The sequence below is a fragment of the Micromys minutus genome (assembly GCF_963924665.1).
Source record: "Micromys minutus genome assembly, chromosome: 6".
Taxonomy (NCBI): domain Eukaryota; kingdom Metazoa; phylum Chordata; class Mammalia; order Rodentia; family Muridae; genus Micromys; species Micromys minutus.
The window spans coordinates 31,017,700-31,038,666 of NC_137975.1; the positions used below are offsets into that span (position 1 = coordinate 31,017,700).

At 36.0% G+C, this 20,967-nt stretch overlaps 1 protein-coding gene across 3 annotated transcripts in view; it reads left to right on the forward strand.

Moving 5' to 3' along the window:
- The window catches only part of KCNT2 (potassium sodium-activated channel subfamily T member 2), a gene marked incomplete at both ends in the record, with an annotated part of 388,861 nt that overhangs the window by 205,854 nt on the left and 162,040 nt on the right, over positions 1-20,967 (forward strand). For all 3 annotated transcript variants that reach the window (XM_080917662.1, XM_080917663.1, XM_080917664.1), the window contains one exon: positions 1,534-1,597. In XM_080917662.1, coding sequence (XP_080773788.1) covers positions 1,534-1,597 — 64 coding nt within the window. The remainder of the gene's footprint in view (positions 1-1,533; positions 1,598-20,967) is intronic.

Genomic DNA, 20,967 nt, shown 5'->3' on the forward strand with positions numbered 1-20,967 from the left:
TTTTGATTATGAGTAAAATGAATATAGCTGATTTAATTTAAAAATGAAAACAGTGAGCAGAAATTACCACAGTAAGATAAACGGTAAGTGTTGAAAAGGTAAATATCTTACAACATATATGTTGTCTTAGAGAAATCTCTGTTGAACAGTGCATGTGAGACTTCTATGAAGAGTCATATATTCTCAAATTCTCATCTGAATTGAAGATTTAGCTAATTCTTATGTCATATCTATAGTTATGTGGGTATCTAGAAGACGTTTTCTTAACTGTATCTTCTAAATCTCTATATTATGTTGTCTTATAAATCATTCTCCTTAAATTACTGTGAGTTAGGTTCTTCACACTGCTCATCCATAATGTGTGGATGTTTTTAATTAATGGTGGAAGTTTTTAATTCTGGGAATTATATCTGTGCTCTTGTTTTAGCAGAAACTGTGTCAGAGAGATGCTATTTACATTTAATTACTGGTAATGAAATGGTTTTCCACAAAAGGGTTACATTTACAGAAAACCATTCATAGGAACAAAAAATGAGCAATTTATAGAAGTCATGATAATGGGACTGTTGGCCAGCTCTCACTGTTCAAAAAGCTGCACTGAGAAATACATTAGGGTGACTGACTATTGTATATTCATTTCAAATCTTAACTTTTTACATAATATTCAGGATTTAATGCTAATGAATGCATTCTTCAGCATGATTCCCCATGCAAGAAGTAAGGAGTACGTGCCTCCAAATCAGCCCCACAGGCCAGTGGCATGACTTAGCTGCTTTACTGGAAATGATACTTAGAAAATGTTATCCAATATCCTTCTTATTTAGCAACTTCCCACAGTACTTTCTTCAGAATTGTTTTACTTGGATTATTTTCCTGGGTTCTTTGTTTCTCTTGTCCAAAGACAACAAGAAATGTTTTTGAAGACTCTAACTTCATCACAGTGTACAAGGGAGATAAAACAATGCTCAGTAGAAAAATAAACAGACTTACATTTTAAAGTCCCTTCTTTAAAGGGACTAAACATATTCTTTAGTTACTAACTTGAAGAATTTAAAAGCATTCACATGACAAACAGGGGGTTGGAACAAAAGGTCGAACAGTTTCTGGAAACAAACAGTGTCGTTTGACTTAAATCCACAAAGCATATCTGTTCTCTGTCTGAGTCACTAATGTGGGAATGAGTTAGCCAGAAATATAAGAAGAATGTAATGACCCCAGTTTGCAAGACATACATTAAATAAAATATATTATATAGATAGAGATATAAAATATTTATACAAATACACATACATATATGTGTATATATAGATAAATAAAATTTTTGAAAAAGCAAATTCAATTTCTCTTTCTGCGATTAATTCTGGAGCCGTAAGAGTATGTGAGCTCTTTTTCTCACAAACTTGATCATGCTCAGCAAGATATGCAATAGATATGCAATAGTTCTTTAACCTTAAGGACACACATTGGATGTTGACAAGGAATTGATATAGGTAGTGTTACAGTGTGGTTACTCTCTTTTCTGTCTATGTTTAGGATGGACAATGCTGAGGCCTGTTTCATTTTGAGTAGCCGCTGCGAAGTGGATAGAACATCATCTGTAAGTTTCCTAATATCCCCTTAATAAATTGTGGATTCTCCCATACAATAGCTTTCCTTAATTTGAATAGGGGGGGGGCAAAAAAAGAAAAACCTATCAAAATCAAACTTTGTAACCTTAGATTTTACTAAACTTGAGCATCTATTAGCTATAATTATTTTAACATTAAAAACATTGCCTATATGTCCACAGAGCTATTTTACTAATTAATATTCTACCTGCTTTCTACTAATCTTCAAAACATTTTCTAAGAGACAGTTTCGTTAGAAGGACCTATACCTCCCTAATTCAAATGAAGGCAGAAGGCTCAAGCAGATTATAATAGGATCTATTTGAGATTTTTTTAAAAAATACACTATTAGAAAATTCTATTGAGTGAGAAAAAGCCTCTAATCCAGGGAGGACAAGTTCTTCCAATGTAGGTGAATGCCAAGGCAATGGTATGACGTGGGTTATTAGGAGGGAGTGCACCTTCTTGAGGACAAGTGGAGGGGGAGGGGAATGGGCCCAGGGTGTGTCTCATTTTTTGATTGGGTTGTTTTATTCGGAAGTTAGCTTCTTGATTTCTTTATATATGTTGGATATTAGCCCTCTATATGAGGTGGGGTTAGTGAAGATTTTTTTTTCCCAAGCTGTAGGTTGCCAATTTATCCTATTGACTATGTCCTTTCCCTTTTAGTAAATTTTCGGTTTCATGAGGTTTTATTTATCAATTTTTAATTTTAGAACCTGAGCCATTGGAGTTCTGTTTGGAACATTTTTTGAAATTTTGAAGGAATACATATAACAAAAACATTCAAAGCCATAGGGGAAAAATTCAAGAGCCAAATTAATACATGTAGAATAGCATTTTCTCTCACACCTTTGGAAGGAGTCAAACTATCAACACCTTGAGGTCATATTCTTGCATTCTGATCTGTGAGCTATTAGATTTCTGAGGTTTATGCTGAATTTGGAGAGCTCTATCATAGGAGTCCAGAACCTAATCATTTGACATAACCTAAATGAGTAATCAGAAAGTTCTCAAATACGTTTTAGTAATATTTTTACTAAGTCAGTGATGATGTGATGAATCCATGGATACCAGCATTTACGTTCTGTTCTTACAAGAACCCAAGGTCATCTGTCTACTGCTATAAGTCCAGCCAGAGGAAATCTGGCACAGCCATCTTTAGGTTTTTGTAGGAACTTCCATACATGTTCACATCCACTCACACAGATTCCTGTTCATTATCTCTCTCCCCCTCCATCTCCACCTTCCAATCCCCCTCCCACTCTCTCTACCACCCTCTTTCTCTTAAAGTAAAATTTAAAAGGTCTTTCCTCTCTTTTTAACATACACTACTTTATTTTAATCCAGATTTTCCTTTATCCACATAATTATAACTTAGGTTTTGTAGAAATAATATTTAATAAATAAATCCCATCTGCGGATTTACTACCCAATTTAATGGTTTATGTTCGTGATTGAAAGGCACACACAAACACACACACACACACACACAGCCTTTAATATTTTGATATGTTTTATCAGGACAATAGCTAAGCCACTGACTAATCTCCACAAGGTTAATCCACCTCCCACTAATAATCCCAAGATCTTACTTATAAAACTTTATATTCTGATTTGGCTGTTCTGGACTCAGAGGGTTGTTCAACTAGGCTGTGTTCTGGGCTGTGCTCCCCCAGTTCCATTCTATGTTGGCTAAGTGTCTCTCTTCTGCATTCTTCTCAGGCATAGCATCTCTCCCTGCATGTAAGAGTCCCCTTTCTTTCCTTCTCCTGATCCTAAGTCCTGGAATTCTAAATTCATGTCACTGACTGTTCTACCCAGACATTCGTAATCACCATCTTTATTTGCCAATCAGAAAAAGCTGGCGGCAAGGACCCTCAGTATCTTAAGTGTGGACTCTCTCATACAAACAATTTTTGAGACCCAAATCAACATCAGACTACGAGCAGTATTAGGTTAAATCCATTATTCCTAAATAGTTTGTCATAGAAGTGCTTCAGTCAGATCTGATAAAGAAATGAATTTCAAGTGGACATAATCTTCATGTTCTGTGACTATGTTACATGTAGCTGTCAATCTTGTGCCTTCACACAAGATTGATGTAATAGGTCTTACACTCTTTCAATTAGGAGAAGGAAGGTAATTACATGCATAAATAAATATATATGTGTATTAAAGAAAACTTTACAACATGAATTTGGGAGGTCTTATTGAAATAAATGCAATCTATTTCCTCCTGATTGTAGTAAATTGTGAAGAAGTTAATAAAAATACCCGGGAAGATTAAAGGTTAAGGAGATGAGACAAAAGTAGTAGAGTTCTGGAAGATATAAAGCAAGTCGATGAATGGCAACTGACTCATCCAGAAGGAAGTTAAAATTTAGGTTTAGAGAGGAAATCACAAGCACTCTGCAGTTGGCAAGAGGAGCTCAAAAGCAGCACCACTAAAAGGGACAGATGTTGCTTATAGTCTAGCTTCATGTAGGACTTATTCAAAGTCAGAGAAAGTAGTGGATTCCCTGGATCTCTCCACATTTGCATTACTGAACACTTTCTGAAGTGGGCAATTTGCTCCTTGAGTCCTCTACTTTCTAAGTCAGAGAAGACATTTGAGGGGACTAGATGCCTGATATATCTCAATGGATTCAGAACAAAATGTTTATTATCTTTTATATGCATCTCCCAATGTCTAAGGAAGGTGGTCCATCATGAGAAAAAATGTGATGTATGCCGGTGTGTGTTTATGAGGGGGATGTGTGTGTGTGTGTGTGTGTGTGTGTGTGTGTGTGTGCATGTAAACATGTGTATTTGTGTGTGTGCACACATGGGCAAGCATTATTGCATTTAGATGAGTACACAAAGTTAGACTTCTCTGGTGTAATGTGTAATCCCCATATAAAGGACCATATATGCTACCACCCAACCAACATCCACTCTTGTTTCGTCTGAAATACGTTTCTCTCCTACATATATTCAGTCAATGGGCATCAGTGGACATTTTAAAGGATTTCTAAGAATAGCAATAATGAAACAAGGGAATGAATGAACACAAAATCTATCCTAAATAGAAAGGAGAAATCTGGAGAGGCAGAATAAGTGTGCTATAAATGTGGATGAAGAAATTAGTTTTATAATACCTATTCAGAGGATATTGTCATTCAATAAACTTCTTGAGATTTAGGTGAGATAGTACTGTATACATCTAACAATAATATAGGTTACAGAAAAGAACAAAACAAAACATCATATATAACTCATGCATGATTTATAGAGAAGATTCTAGAAAGAACAAAGGAGTAATTAAGTAAAAGGCCTAGAAGGTAAACTTAAGGCTATGGACTAAAAACAAAATAAACTATATAATAAAACTAAATTAACATTAAGTAGATGAAAAAATATCTCCATATTAGAAAGTGAATAAAAGGGGACCAAGATTGAGTTTTCTGAGGGAATACCAACAAAAGTAGAAACTTTCTTTTAATCCAATCATATTTTGTGGCTGAAACTGTCAAATGTGTAAGACTTGCTTTTTCCAGCTCAATGGGTAAGAAATAACAAAAGTTTCACTGGAGGTACATACACAGCAGAGGAAGCAAAATTGACATGAGGAATACTAACTAGAGAAAGTGAAGTAGAAACACAGATAAATAAATAAATAAATTAGAGATAAGATGTCTCCATGCATTTGAATTCAATGTCTTGCTTTACTATGTGGAAGCATTCTTTGTATCCTTTATATAGTCAAATTCGATTCCTAGGCTGTCTCTTTGCATATTCTGACTTCATAGAAAAATCAAAAATACACTGCTGGAATGGCCATGTATTACCTGACTTTAAGGGGCAGATGAAAGTTTTACGTAGCTCCCAATAGCAAATATATCAACGAGCTTGCTTTCATAGAATAATGAAACAGTACTTGAAAAGCTAACACTGAGAGATATTGCTCTTTCCCTAGGCTTCATTTCAATTCTGATGATAAAAACCATGAAGACAGTGTTTGAAATCTTGAGATTTTTAAGGGAAACAAAACTTGGGTTAGCTTTGAAAGATTTCAACATTTAATTAGTTAATAGACTGACTGATTGATTAAAAAGAGATCCCTCATTCTGACCAAAGTTTCATCTCTCTCCACTCCTGCTATCATCTCTCTCCCAGGTCCACTGCCTTTTTTTCTGCTTTTTGAAAAGAACAAGCCTCCAAGAGACAACAAGCACACAGTACAAAACAAATAGACTAAGACAAGAATAATAGTTCTCATACAAACGCTAGACACAGCAACTCACTGGTAGGAACAGAGTCCTGTGAGCAGGCAAACAAATGAGAGATTTACATGCTCCCATAGTTAGGACTTCCACAAAACTGCCAAGTTGACTGCCACAGGATGTAGTCAGACCTGGTACAAGCCCATGCAGGCCCTCTGCTAGCAGCGTCAGTCACTGTGAGCCCATCTGAGCCCTGCTTGGTTGATTCATCGGGCTGTGTTATCCTGGTTTCTTTGATCCCCCGTGATTTATGCAATCCTTTTTCCCCATCTTCAACTGAATTTCCTCTGCTTCAAGGAGAAAGATTAGCTGGAGACCTTCAATTTAGACTCTTTCTCTCCCCATATGGATCTCTGAATCTTCTTCCATCTGCTGTCAAGGGAATCCTCTCTGATGACTCCACATTCACACATTAAGTAGGTTGTGTGGATGTTCTTCTGTACAATGCCTTCATACCCCAATCAGTTTGAAGACAGTAGCCATCTCTCCAGGCATCAGCCAAGGTTGTTCTGTTATCTCTACAGGTCCTTCTTGGACAAAAGTTCAACATTAATGTTACCTAATTCCACCACTAGAAGTCTTTTGTGACTATAAGAGATAGATAGTTGAGACTTTTTATTCCACAATTACTAGGAATTCTAACCAGGTTAATTTTTTTTGCATGAGTTAAGATAGAATGTCAAGGTAATTTTTATTTGTATTTCTCTGACTACTAAAGATGTTGAATATTGCTTTAAGGGTTTATCAAACATTCAAGATTCCTCTACTGAGAATTCTTTGTTTGGACCTATATCCTAATTGTAAAATGGATCATTTAATATGATGATATAGTTTCTTGAGTTATTTTATATTTTGGATATTAGTCCTCTATAAAATGCACAATTGCTAAAAAATCTTTTCTCATTTTGTAAGCTGATATTTTGTAATATTCATTATTTTTTTTGCCTTACAATGTCTTTTCAGTTTCATGAAATGTTATTTATTAATTGTTGATTGTAGTGCCTGTGAGACATTGTTCTGGTAGCTTGGGGTGGCAGGGCAGTAGAGTCATAATAAGCTACCCAAGCAACAGTGTCTGGAGACCAGCATCTGGATACAGATCCACTTGAATGCATACGTTCACTGGCCTATATGCATATATCACCCAATCAGCTAAGTGCACATTGAGCTATTATTATCCAGTGAGCGTCAGTGGTGAACAGTCTGTTTCATGGGAGAGTGTATGTGAGGAATGATGTGTCAGTGAAGTGTGTCTGTGGTCAAAAGACAGGAAACATTCAGCACCATGGCTTAAGCACAATATTATGGGTCTCTGGCGTGTAGGACCCCATTAGGTGTCATGGTGTATGCACAAGCAGCCACATGAGTCATTTGCACTTTTTTCCATTCCCTGTATTTTAAAGACACCATCTGGAGAATTTATCTACTAGGACAAGTGACTAGTAGATATTCAATTGTGCCTTCTCCCTAGTAACTCATCACATAACTTATTCGAAAATGAGTGTTTACAAAGCAATCAAATTAAAATTGCACCAGCATGGTAGGTTTCTTTCCATTTTTATTAGTATGCTTACAAGGTGAAAGTCAGAAGCTAAACAAGTCAGAATGCCCTGGGTATATAAATCTCATCAATTCTCATAGACAGAGGAATGGAACAGATGGTTCTTTATAGCTCTCAGAAGGAACGATCCATTTTAACACCATAGTATGCAACTTGTGACATTTAGAATAAATGCCCAATATATTTTCAGGTTCTAAGTTCCATAGTATGCATTCGTGCAAATACACATGCATGTGCTTGTGCCTGTACACCCCCCCACACACACATTTTATCAGTGGAGCTCTAGTAAAGTGATACTGATTTCAGTACTGAGAAAATTGAAGTTCAAAAGCAGAAAACAAGCAAATGGAAGTAGTTGAAATTACTGAAGAGCAGAGGATGTGAGATTCTGTGAGAGTGACTAGAAAAGTGACAGATGCCTACGATTCCTAAGGAGATGTGGATAAGGGTCACACAGACAAGAAGACAGCCACAGAGAGGCTCCTGTTGGTTGAAACTGAGAACAAAGGTCACTAGGGCTATCTTGATAGAAACGGAGATGTCACAGTTTCTCCAGCTGAAGCCACAAGTCTGGCAGCAGATGAGGATGACTGAGTTCTCACACAGGAAAGAAGCTCACAACATTGAGCACTGGTGTTTAATTGGGATTTTTTTAACATGTATGGTGGCAGGAAGACAGTGGCATACTGAAGCAGATGCAGTGTACAAAGCACAGCAGGCACGTGATAAGGCCTGTTCTTCATTTTACAATATCACCTTTTTTTTAAAGGTGACAGGTTAGGGTGTTGAATGGGCCCATGTCATATGACTCTAGAAAGATGACTAGTTCCAGGTTCACGAAGGGTCACTTAAAGAAGAGAAAATCATCATTCAAATCTATATGGAGGGGCCAGAATTGCAGCTGATTTGAGGGTAAAATTGAAGAATAGATGCGATACAACCTGTTGATTCATTGAACAATTGTTTTAAACTACAGTCGAAGAATGTGCTGATATGAAATTTAAAAAGTAAACTGTCATTTTTTTGACACTGAAGTGTCTAGAGAGAAGAAAGTTTGGGTAAAGAAATAGTCAACAATGTGCTTCAAAGTGAAGAGGACATCTATAAGGCTTGTACTGAGTGGGCATCATGGGTTTTGAGAGGTTGATGTCACTGGTTCTCACTGTAGAATATTTCTTCTCTTTTTCCAATGGATTACGTTTTATAATTCTTCTTCTCCTCTAATTTAAGCTCGAATAAATAAAAATTCACGGGAATCCATGTGTAATTTCTATTAAGAGTCTACAGTGGGGACAAGCACAAACCAGTGGACAAAAGGACAAAAGAGTGGGGGACCTCCTGCCAGTCACTTTCAGTAGTCGACGAATAGTCATCAGTAGTCTAATACACAGAACGGCTGAACTCATTATAAATGACAAGTATTAGGAATAAAAACTGAATAACACCTTATAGGGATGAGGACAGGGGACATGCTGAGGTAGAATAAAATGTGTTACAGAACAGATTTCTGTTCATACATCATTTCTGGGCTAATTGACAAATGGAATTCATTATGTTCAGATCTTTGGTCTAAGGCTATAATAACATTTATTATATTACCTATATATGAAACTCCAGATTTTTTTTTTAATTTTATAGGTAAAATACCTGTGAAGAATGTAAATTATCACAGCCTGGATTTTTATAGTTAACAGTTTACAAAGGTCTGAAACATATTTACAAGTAAGCAGGGAACTGCTGCTCTCTGCCATATGGGACCAGAGAGATCTGGAAAAACATTCCCACACAAATGTTTAAAATTCTGAACAAGATATACAAAACAATTATTTTCAGACTGAAAAACATGAGCACAGTGGGAATGTGATCTATAAGAAACAGTAGGTTCAGCTCCCAACAAACTGCTTTACTCAGATGTATGTGAATACACACACACACACACACACAGAGAGAGAGAGAGAGAGAGAGAGAGAGAGAGAGAGAGAGAGAGAGAGAGAGAGAGAGAGAGAGAGAGAGAGGGAGATTACTTATAGATAAAGAAAATAGAAAAGAAATGATAGATAATTGATATAGATCAAGTCTTCCTACAGGAAAACAAAACAAAACAAACAAACAAACAAACAAACAAAAAAAAGATGATCCCACTAGACCATAGCTGGCAGTATCACAGAACTGAGAAGACAGAAGACAAAAGTCTCACTTGCAGGAAGCTTGTGAAAATAAGCAAATTTGTAGTACTGAGCTCCATGAGACAAATAAACCCTCTGTCCCTCGTAAACTGCACTGTCTTCCTTAAGATTTTTGGCTTGTTATTATATTCATATATAAATTACAAGAGTACATGAAACTAGGTGAAATAGATAATTGAGAAAGAGAAATTATATTGCACAAAATAAGAACCAAATTCTGCATGCGTTTAGAAAATAATACAATTATAAGCCTATAAATGGACATTTTGTTGAATGCCACAGGCAGTTCTTGAAGACCAGAGAGGCCACTGCAGAAATATGGAAACAAACCAATTCCAGATTAAAAGTATTCTAAAATTAGGTCAACAAAACTGCAAGTGGATTTACATAATATAATAACTGCTAGATCAAAAGACTAATTTTTGGGCTGCAGAGATGGCTCAGTGGTTAAGAGCACTGACTGCTCTTCCAGAGGTCCTGAGTTCAATTTCCAGCAACCACATGGTGGCTCACAACCATCTGTAAAGGGATCCAATACCCTCTTCTGGTGTGTCTGAAGACAGCAATAGTGTGCTCACATAGATGAAATACATAAGTAAGTAAATCTTAAAAAACACTATTTTTTAAAATATTGTACAATTGTAGGCACTTAACAAGACACTAGCGTGTGAGCAAGGACTAGGTACACAAGCCCCAACCCGTGTTTATAAACTTATAACAATGATTGACTCATGTGACAGGACACCGCAGTGACAGAGATGTTACAATTAGCAAATTTCTAAATAAATTTGCAAATATGCTGCTAGGATATGAGTAAAAACAGGTGATCACTGGAGCAGGACATAGATAACAGTATCTAAAAAATAAATGAGGCTCCAGAGCTTAAAGCAAAAAATACTGATGATGAAATGTTATTAGATAGGTTACAGGGCATTTGGGACCCGTATACCTCAGCACCTGAGTAATTCCAGGTAGCCCAGCTCAGCTCTAATAAGTGGAACATGAACAAAAGGTACAGTTATTTCCAGTATGGAAATTGTGATGATTATATGGTTTAAAAATATACACTTTGACACACTGGGAGGTTCAATAAAATTCAAAGCAGTTTTTTTTTAAAAATACAGATGAAATAGGTCAATTTTCAGATGTACTAGGAAAAGAGAATACAGAGAGGGAGGAAGAAGGGAATTCAAACAAGCAAAGGTGGGAGTAGGGGGCAGAGGAGTTGACTCAGTGAATTAAAAGGACTTGTTCCTCAAATGCAGAAGCCCTGAGTTTGAGTCCCACAGCCCAGTTTAGTTCCAGCTGTGTTTGGTGGTCAATATCTCAATCCCAGTACTTCTAAGGCCAAATTTTCGAATTTGCAGTGGACGCAGATTGTAATTGACCAAATCACATGGACTTCAATATTGATTTAAATGTCATTTTAAGGAATGCAGTGTCTCTTCTATTCTAGATATTTTCCTGGTCTCTATCAACCCCCCCATCCAGGTTACCCCAAGTTCATTATTGGCCCCATGCCTCCACCCTTTCAGAAGGCCATGTACTTCTGATCCTGCAGGATCCTGCAGTTTGTTGCCTTTTCCGATTGGTTCCGATTGTCTCTCTCGACAATATTATTTGTGACTCTTCATGTTTTCTGGCTTGATCCATCCTTTATGTTCCCAGTCTGAAACTTTCCCTTGCTTATATGTAGCACAATTTATTTTATTCATTCATTAAAACAAGTAGTTAATAATTTGTTTGATTACTTTTGTTAATTTTTTTATTGTAAATAAAATTCCTACAAGCATTTGTGTATCATCTTTGGGTAAACAAAAACTTACTATTTCTAAATATTAAAGACCTCAATTCTGGGTCAAAGGTATGTATAGTTTTGTAAGATTCTTTAAAATCATGTTCTCAGGTCATTTTTCAACAGGAGGAAGAGGCACATACTGTGGTTTCCCATCCACACTGGTGTCTGCTGTGTTCAGTGATTGGGAGATTAGTTTGATAAATTTAGTTGATAGTGCCCAAAGGAGCTTTTTCTCTGTATATTTATGACCTTTGTTTCGTTAGGATGATGTAAGTTCAGTGATTATCTTTAAATATCACCATTTGTTTTCTGACAACTGCCCAGCTAATAACTTTATGTATTTACCGTGCAATTTTAAAATGTAATGTACATTGTTTTTTAACCACCCATGGGTAAATATCATTTTACTATCGTTCAGAAAGTTCATTAATAAACCTTTTATATAGTTTCATTATGTTTGTAGTTCCAATTGCATGTGCATGTGTGTGTGTGTATGTGTGTGTGTGTGTGTGTGTGTGTGTGTTTGTGTGTGTGTGTTTGTGTGTGTGTGTGTGCATGAGTATGGGCATGTGGATGCTGGTGCCCAAGCAAGGCAAGGTATCTTCTGGAAGTGAAGTTATTGGTAGCTGTGAGACTCGTGATGTGAGTGTTAGAAATTGAACTCCAGTTATTTGGGAAGAAAATCAAGTGTTCTTAAGCACTGAGCTATCTATTTGTTCTCTAGTTCATTACCTTCTGGTGTTTCTGATACCACTGTTAGGTAGTGTTAGGTCACAATGAATTCTACCTCCTTCATATCCTCTCATTTTTGTTTCTCTCTTTTCAGTTTTTTAAATCATGTATTTTATTTTCCTGAAGATGTTAGATTTCAGATAATATTGCCTTGAGATATGTCTTTAGAATAATTATTGATTTCCCTAATAAATAAAATTTAAAATTTCACAGTTACTTATTTGCCAACATTGTATCAGTTGTTAGCATATGAACCTTCACTCATTCTTTTTCGGATGTTTGTAAGTTTTGATAGTATTTGCATCGATTAGGAACCCCATAAAGCCATCCATACATTTTTCTCTATGGACATAGATTTGTTTAAAGAATTTATGAAGAAAATGTTATATGCTCTGATTTAGTGCATAAGCCTTAGCCATTTCTGACATCAGGTTTTCATTTCCAAAACTTTGATTTTCCTCTGCTCTTATTTCTCTACAGCATGAAGACTGTCCACGTGCTTCTTCTTCCTTTTGTAGTTTCATGCTGCTTGCTATACTTGTTCTTACTTTTGTTTTAAAATTTATTTTCTTCACCTTACCCTTTGAACAATTTTCATTAAATATCCTTGATTCACAGGTTTTTTTTTTGGGGGGGGGGTATTTTTTTTCTTTTTGGCTTTTGCTTCTTTGTGAACACCAAGACTTTTTCCATTTAGTCTTGTTTTTTTGACCTGTGATAAGTTTCTGTACCATCAGAATGTACAGGACTTCCCAATTTTAACAGCACACAATCATTCCTAACACCGAGCTATTCACAATTGCTTTTTAAGTCCTTTTCTGCATCCCTCTGTTTTGTTTTTTCCTTCCAAATTCATTATGTACATTTCCTTACAGCTATACCCCATGTCATTCATATGCGCACAGCAGTGATATTTTACATTGTTTCTTAGTATCTGTATCACCTTCCTTTTCTCTTCCTCAGAATGGGGAAAAGGTTAACTTTCTTGTTTAGCAGATGTTATATTTTTATTTTCATAAAATATTAGTTTAATATAATCAGAGTGCAAGTTGTTTACCTTGGTAGCTAGAAACAACTTCAACATTATTTTAAATTTTGTTCATTCTGCCTCTTTCTGTAGTCCATTGGTCAGTCAACTTCTTGTGAATTTTGAAATAGACTTTATGAAATATCATTTTTTTTCTCTTTTTCATTCTTTCAATATTCTGCAGTGTCACCAATAATCTGGTCTTCTTCTTAAGTCTTTCTGGTAGGCTTACCAAAGAATCCTGTCAGCTGATGCTGTAGAGATAGGTAACCAGAGAGGGCCTTAGGCCAGAACATCAAAACTAGGGAAGATATGGGATGCTGTTTGCTTCTTCCAAGTTTTAAATCCTCCCCAAATTTCATCATGCTCGCTTTATATGTCTTAAACAAAGGTTTCTATTTTCTTTTTTTTGTTGGTAATGTATGTTTTTTTAAAGAGTTATTAAATATATATTTGGGTTTGTCCATGTGTATTTGGATAGTGGTTTAGTCCCTGGGAGCTCTAGTTGATTGGTACTGTTGTTCTTATGGGGTTGCAAACCCCTTCAACTTTTTCAATTCTTTCTCTAACTCCTCCATTTAGTACACTATTCTGAGTTCAAAGGTTGGCTATGAACATCCACCTCTCTATTTGTCATGCTCTGGCAGAGCCTCTCAGGAGACAGCTATATCAGGCACCTGTCATCTTGTACTTTTTAGAATCAGCAATATTGTCTGGGTTTGGTGCCAGTAAATGGGTTGGATCCCCAGGTAGGACAGTCTCTGGATGGTCTTTTCCTTTAGTCTCTGCTACAAACTTTATCTCCATATTTCTGTCTGGGTATATTTTTGTTCTCCCTTCTAAGAAGAACTAAAGCATCCAAAAATTGGTCTTCTTCATGAGCTTCTTGTAGTCTGTGAATTGTATCTTGGGTATTGAGTTATTGGGCTAATATCCACTTATTAGTGAGTGAATACCATGGGTGTTTTTTTTTCTTGATTGGGTTACACATTTGGGATGATATTATCTAGATCCAATCATTTGGCCAAGAATTTCATGTAGTTGTTTTTTAATACATTATGTAAATGTACCACATTTTCTGTATCCACTTCTCTGTTGAAGGACATCTGAGTACTAACCAGCTCTGGCTATTCTAAATAAGGCTATTTTAAACATACTGGAGCATGTGTCATTATTATATGTTAGAGCATCTTTTGGGTATAAGCCCAGGAGTCGTATAGCTAGGTCCTCAGGTAGTATACTGTCCAATTTTCTGAGGTACCTCCAGACTAATTTCAAGAGCAATTGTATCAGATTGCAATCCCACCAACAATGGAGGAGTGTTCCTCTTTCTCCACAACCTTGCTAGAATCTGCCTTCACCTGAGTTTTTGTTCTTAACCTTTCTGATTGGTGTAAGGTGGAATTACAGGGTGGATTTGATTTACATTTCCCTGATGACAGGGCATGTTGTGTATTTTTTAACATTCTTAGCCATTTGAAATTCCTCAGTGAAGAATTCTTTGTTTAACTCTGTACCCCATTTTTATTGGATATTCTCTGCATTTACATTTCAAATGTTATCCCCTTCCCCCAATCCCATCCCTCCTCCCCCTCCCATTGCCTCCATGTAGGTGCTCCTTCTCCCACACATCCTCTCCCACTTCAGCACATTGGCATTCCCCTATACTGGGAAAACAAGCCTTCACTGGACCAAAGGCCTCCCTCTCCTCCCATTGATGCCAGGAAATGTTATACTCTGCTGCAAATACACTTGGGAACATGGGTCTCTTGGTTCAAACTCATTGGTTGGTGTTTTAGTCCTTGGAAGATGTGGTAGGTTTGATTAGTTGATAATTTTGATTTTTCACATAGGGTCGCAGACCCTGTCAGCACCTTCAGCCCTTTCTCTAGCTTCTTCAGTGGGGCCCTCATGTTCAGTCTGATGGCTTGCTACAAGCATCCTCTTCTGTATCGGGATGGATCTGTCAGAGACACTGAGGAGGCATCCATATGTTCCTGCAATCAAGCACTACTTGGCATTAGAAAAATGCTTGGGTACCCCATTTTTAATAGGGTTATTTGATTCTACAGAATCTAACTTCTTTAGTTCTTTGTATATATTGGATATTAGACCTCTATCAGATGTAGGATTGACAAAGATTTTATTTCTTCAGGTTAGGGAAGTTTTTTCTATAATTTTGTTGAAGATATTATGTGCCCTTTAAGTTGGAAATCTTCACTCTCTTCTATACCTTTTATCCTCAGTTTGATCTTCTCATGTGTCCTGTATTTCCTGTATGTTTTGTGTTAGGAGTTTTTGCTTTTCACTTTGTCTGTTGTTTCAATGGTTTGTATGGTGTCTTCGGCACCTGAGATTCTCTCCTCTATCTCTTGTAGTTGGTGATGCTTGCATCTATAACTTCTTATTTCTTTATAGGTTTTCTATCTCTAGTGTTGTCTCCCCTTGTGATTTCTTCATTGTTTCTATTTTAATTTTTAGATCCTGGATGATTTTGTTCAATTCCTTCACTTGTTTCACTTATTTTTGTGCTTACTCTTTAAGAGTTTCTACCAGTTTGCTTGTGTGATCCTGTATTTTTTTAAGGAAGGTATTTATTTCCATTTTAAAGTCTTCTTGTGATTTTAAATCAGAATCTTGCTTTTATTGTGTATTTTGGTGTTCAGGACTTGCTGCCTTGGGCGAGTTGAGTTCAGATTATGGCAATTGGCCATGGTTTCTGTTGCTTAGTTCTTTGGACTTGACTCTGACAATCTTCATATCGCTGGCATTACCTCTTCTTATTGATTCTGATAGTGGCTTGAATCTCCTGGAAGCCTGTGTGTCAGAACAACTGGGTGACCCACTTTCTCCCAGTAGCATCTTGGTAGAGAGAGATGTTGCACAGGGTCATCACAGGGCCCAGACAAAAACCAGAAGGATCCTGTCCCAAAATCCTTCTTGATTCCTGTGTCCTGAAGGCTCCTGGCACATCACTCAGAGCAGACCTAGTGGTCTCACCTGTGCTCTTAGTTGTGTCAGAGCTCCTGTGAGACAGGCTTTTTCCTACCTCAGGTTCTGGGTCTAGTTTATATTTTCATCTGCAGTAAGAATAACTCTACGAATTTGCTTTTCTATTGGAAAACCATTTAGCACTTCATATCCCTTCTTCTCCTAAACAAAAAGTATATTTGTTACTTAGATGATGATGGAAAACCAATTATTGATTCAGTTGGTAAGAAGGCCATTGTTCCTTATATTTTTTCAGATTTTGATATTGTTACTACTGAGATATTTCAAAGAAGATACAAAATAGTTTGTTCTGAATTTACTGTCAGCTATTAAATGATCTTTCAATGTACTATGTGATTTTTTTTACACCAATGCTGTATAAACTTTATAAAAGGCAACTCAGACTTACTCAAATCCAATTTAAAATTGAGGAACACAAAGGTTAATCATTCTATATTAGTTCATAGACAACTACTTCCAAATAACTTTAAACAAATTTAATATAATTTAGTATTTTTTTATTTTTTTAATTGAACAACTTTATTTTAAAAAAACAGAAATAAATGTACAGACTTAAAACAAATTTTTACAAAAAAGTATATGAATACATTTTTGTCAGTACTTGAATTTTTTAAAGGTTTGATAGGATGCATTGACATCTTACTAGTTACAATGAGCCCAAAGTACAAGTAAAACAAGATATAACCTGGAAATAGTAAAAGTTTTTTTGGTGTAAACATTAAGCAAAATGATTTTTCATTCTATTTTGGCCTTTGTTTTTCTTTTTTTTTTAATTGAACAACTTTATTTTAAAAAACAAGGATAAGTGTACAGATTTTAAAAGCATTCTTGCATAAAAAATATGAATACATTTTGTCAGTACTAGATTTTTATAAAGGTTTGATAGTATGCATAAAATCTTACTAGTTACAATGAGCATGGAGTACAAGTAAAACAAGACGTAACATGGAAATAATCAAAGTTTTCTCAGTGTATAAAGATTAAGCATAATGGTTTTTTTTCTTCATTTTTTTTGCCTTTGTTATTCTTGAACGTCATATAATCTGTAAGTTATTTCTGGGGTGTTCAGGGCTTTCTGATATTAGTATCCAATTATCAGTGACTGCATATTATGTCTTTTCTTTTGTGACTGGGTTACCTCACTCATGACAATATTCTCTAGATGCATCCATTTTCTTAAGAAAATCATAAAGTCATTGTTTCTGATAGGTAAGTAATACTACATTGTGTAAATATACCACAATTTTTGTATCCATTTATCTACTGAAGGACATCTGGGTTCTTTCCAGCTTCTGGCTATTATAAATAGGGCTTCAATGAACATTGTGGTGCATGTGTCTTTGTTGTAAGTTGGAGCTTCTCTGGGGTATATGCCCAGATGAGGAATAACTGGTTTTTCAATTAGTACTATGTGCAATTTTCTGAGGAACTTACAGACTGATTTCCAGAGTGGTTGCACCAGGTTACAACCCCACCAACAGTGGAGAAGTGTTCCTCTTTCTCTGCATCCTTGCCAGCATCTGTTGTCATCTGAGTTTTGGATCTTGGCCAATCTGACTGGTGTGGGGTGGAATATCAGTGTTGTTTTGATTTGCATTTCCCTAATGACTAAGGATGGCAAGCACTTCCTTAGATGCTTCTAAGCCATATGATATTTCTCAGTTGAGAACTTTTTTTTCAAGTCTGTACCCCATTTTTAAATGGGGTTGTTTGATTCTCTGATGTCTAACTTCTTGAGTTCTTTGTATTCCTTGGATATTATGACTCTATCAGATATGGGGTTGTTATAGACCTTTTCCCAATCTGTTAGCTTACATTTTGTTTTCTTGAAAGTGTCCTTAGCTGTGCAGAAGATTTGAAATCACATTAAGTCCCATTTGTCCATATTTGAACTTAGAGAATGAGCCATTGGTATTCTGTTCAGGAAATTTTCTCCTGTGCCTATGTGTTCTAAGGTTTTCCCTACAACTCTTCTAATACTTTCGTTGTACCTGGATTAATGTGGAGATCTTTGATACACATTCACTTGCACATGAGCTTTGTACAAGGAGATAAGAAAGGGTCTATTTTCATTCTCCTGCATGTTTAGTGCCAGTTGGACCAACACCATTTGTTGAACAGTATATCCTTTTTCAACTGAATGTTTACAGCTCCTTTGTCAAAAATCAAGTGACCATATATGCGAAGGCACATTTCTGAATCTTCTATTCTCTTCCAATGATCCACGTGCCTATCTCTTTTCCAGTACCATTCCATTTTTAGCATAATGACATTGTAATATAGCTTGAGGCTAGAGTTGGTGATTCAAGCAGATATTTTCTTGTTGTTGAGGATGGAGTTCTATATTCTAGGTCTTTTGTTATTTTAGATGAAATTGCACATTACTCTTTCCAACTCTATGAAGACTTGAGTTGGAATTTTGATGGGGATTTTATTGAATCTGTAGATTGCTTATGGTAAGATAGCCATTTTTACAATGCTAATCCTTCCAAATTATGAGCATGGGAGAATTTTCCATTTTCTGAGAACTACTTTGATTTGCTTCTTTAGAGTTTTGAAGTTCTTCTCATAAATGTCCTTCACTTACTTAGTTAGAGTCACGCCAAGTTATTTCATAGTTTTTGTGACTATTGTGAAGGGTATCTTCCCTAATTTCTTTCTCTGCATGCTTGTCCTATAAGTAGAGGAAGGCTAGTGATTTGTTTGAGTTAATTTATATCCAGCCACTTTGCTGAACTTGTTTATCAGCTGTAGAAGTTCTCTAGTGGAATTTTTTTGGAAAACTTACATACACTATCATGTCATCTTCAGTGATGTTTTTACTTCTTCCTTTCCAATTTGTATCCCTTTGATTTTCTTTTGCTGTCTAATTGCTTCAGCCAGGATTTCCAGTACTATGTTGAATAGGTAGGAGGAGAGTGGGCAGCCTTGTCTAATCTCTGATTTTAGTGGGATTGCTTCAATGTTCTCACAATTAAGTTTGATGTTGACTATTGATTTACTGTATATTGCTTTTATTATGTTTAGATATGGGCCTTGGATTCCTGTTTTTTCCAAGACTTTTAATATGAACGGGTGTTGAAATTTGTCAAATGCTTTCTCAGCATCTAGTGAGATGACCATGTTGTTTTTTCTTTGCGTTTGTTTATATGGTGGATTGCATTGATGGATTTCCAAATATTAAACCATCCCTGCATCCCAGGGATAAAGCCTACTTTATCATGGTGGATGATATTTTTGATGTGTCCTTGGATTTGGTTTGCAAGGATATTGTTGAGTATTTTGGCATCAATGTTCATAAGTGAGATTGGTCTGAAGTTCTCTTTCCTTGTAGGGTCTTTGTGTGGTTTAGGAATGAGGGTTATTATGGCCTCAAAAAATGAGTTAGGTAGTGTTCCATCTGACTGTATTTTGTAGAATAGTTTGGAGACTATTGTTGTTATGTCCGCAATAATTGTCTGATAAAATTCTGCACTGAACCCATCTAAACCTGGCTTTTGTTTGTTGTGATGTTTTTAATGACTGCGTCTATTTCTATAGGTGCTATGGGATTATTTAGATGGCTTACCTGGTCCTGTTTTAACTTTAGGATCTTGTATCTGTCTAGGAATTCATCCATTTCCTCCAAATTTTCCAGCTTTGTTGAGTATAGGCTTTTGTAGTAGGATCTGATGATTTCTTGAATTTCCTCAGATTCAGTTGTTATGATTTTGTTAATTTGGATACTCTCTGTTTGCCCTCTAGTTAGTTTGGATAAGAATTTATCATTTTGTTAATTTTCTCAAAGAACTAGCTCTTCATTTTGTTGATTCTTTCAATGGTTCTTTTTGTTTCTATTTGGTCAATTTCTGCTCTGAGTTTGATTATTTCTTGCTCTCTACTCCTCTTGGGTATATCTGCTTTCTTTTGTTCTAGAGCTTTCAACTGTGCTGTCACATTGCTAGTGTATGTGTTCTCCAGTTACTTTTTGGAAGGACTCAGAGCTATGAGCTTTCCTCCCACTACTGCTTTAATTTCATCCAACATGTTCGTGTACATTGTGTTTTCATTTTCATTAAATTCTAGAAAATCCTAAATTTTTTTCTTTATTTCTTCTTTGACCATGCTATTGGTTAAATAAAGCATTGTTTAGTTTCCATGTGTATCTGGGCTTCTTGTTGTCTTTGTTGTTATTAAAGACCAGCCTTTGACCATGGTGATCTGTTATGATACATGGGAGTATTTTAATCTTCTTATATCTTTTGAGGCTTGTTTTGTGACAAATTTTATGGTCAGTTTTGGAGAAGGTGCCCTGCAGTGCTGAGAAGAAAGTGTATTCTTTTGTTTGAGGATGAAATGTACTGTAGATGTCTCTTAATTCCAATTAGTTCATAGGTTCAGCTAGTTTCAATCTGTCCCTGTTCAGTTTCTGTTTCCATGATCTGTTCATTGACAAGATGGGGTGTTGAGGTCTCCCATTATTATAGTGTGGGGTGCAATGTATTTTTTTATTTTTAATAGGGTTTCTTTTATGAATATGGGTGCTCTTGTTTTGGGAGCACATATGTTAAGGATTGAGAGTTCCTCCTGACAAATTTTCCCTGTAATGAGTAAAAAATGTTTTTCCTTAGTTTTTTTGATAACTTTTGGTTTAAAATTTACTTTATTCAATATTAGAATGGCCACTCCAGCTTGCTTCCTGGGGCCATTTGCTTGAAAGGTTTTTTCCCAACCTTTTACTCTTAGATATTGTCTGACTTTTTCTCTGAGATGAGTTTCCTGTATGCAGCAAAATGCTTT